This window comes from Cupressus sempervirens, chromosome 7 (genome assembly GCF_028749045.1).
Source record: "Cupressus sempervirens isolate cs-2001-9-10 chromosome 7, ASM2874904v1, whole genome shotgun sequence".
Lineage (NCBI taxonomy): Eukaryota > Viridiplantae > Streptophyta > Pinopsida > Cupressales > Cupressaceae > Cupressus > Cupressus sempervirens.
Genome location: NC_143124.1, coordinates 868,599,388 through 868,600,506, shown reverse-complemented (window position 1 = coordinate 868,600,506; position 1,119 = coordinate 868,599,388). Strand labels below are relative to the sequence as shown.

At 38.6% G+C, this 1,119-nt stretch overlaps 1 protein-coding gene across 1 annotated transcript; it reads right to left on the bottom strand.

The window, feature by feature from the left end:
• Nucleotides 1-200: 200 nt before the first annotated feature.
• Nucleotides 201-695, bottom strand: LOC149550217 (auxin-responsive protein SAUR15-like). Its single transcript, XM_089794447.1, has 2 exons — nt 592-695; nt 201-504 (listed from the first exon to the last, which is right to left on the bottom strand). The coding sequence occupies exons 1-2, from the start codon at nt 693-695 to the stop codon at nt 201-203; spliced, it is 408 nt and encodes a 135-aa protein (XP_089650573.1).
• Between the last annotated feature and the right edge of the window lie 424 nt (nt 696-1,119).

The window sequence follows — 1,119 nt, the reverse complement described above, 5'->3', positions numbered from 1 at the left end:
CATTGTAAAACTTAATTGCTCTGTTTCAAACGTGATTAAATTAAAAATAGAAAATCTACACAACATAGATCTGTTTTGCATAATGTAGATTTTAAAACTATGTAAAAGATTTGTTGTTCTGCATAATACTATAATACATGATCAGGAGGACAAGATCATCCTCATCGCAACATCAGATTGTTATTGCTGAAATAAGACTTTCAATTGAAAGCACATCCATACGATGAAGATTTCACAAGAATGCCGCTTGAAAATTTGAATCTATTAATAATCTCCTCAAAATATTTCGGATCGCAGGGAATTGTGAGAATTCTGGTAACATAATCAAAGCCGAACTCTTCCTTTGCCATGCGCAGTAGATCTTTAAACACAGGCTGCTTCAAATAATCCACCGGAATAACAAACTGCCTCCCCTCACAATCCTCCTTTGTAGCATAAATCGCCAGGTGACCTCGCGGAACAGAATTTTTCGACCGCCGTTTCCACTGGAGATCCTCTTTCACGGTGTAATCCGCCATGAGAGCTCGCGGAACAGAACTTTTAGATCTGTGCCTTTCAATCTGCTTCTCCTCCTCCTCCTCGTGGTCGAATGAGCAGCGGTGCAGCTTAAATGAAAGCGCATTCTTGAGGCTTCCAAGCTTCTGTAACTTCTTTGTGATTTGCTTGATCTTCTCAAGGCTTTGGCTTCTCTCCATCGCTGATCTACAAAGCTCTCAGAATATTTGTGATCTACGAGGGTTTCTGTGATGGAGGAAAGGAGGAGTTAAAAAGGGGTATGAGGAGCCTTGTTTTATAACTTCTGAGAGGCTCCTCATATCCCCCCACAGACGTCTCTTCACATTCCACAAATTTGTTTCAAATTCTCCCACTCCCCACAAAAAATAAGTATGAATGTGCATGCAAAATTATATATAACCAAAAAAAAAATCATATTGAAATTTTTTCGCCCCTACTTTTTCGGGCCCTATTATTTCGGGCCTATTATTTCAGCCTCCATTTGGCTTCTTATTATTTCGGCCAGCTATTATTTCGAGAATTCTTTTTTAATATTTAATTTGGAAGTTTGTAACCGCTCCCAATTCTTTTTTATTGACGGAGAATCTTTTTTTGGCATATTCT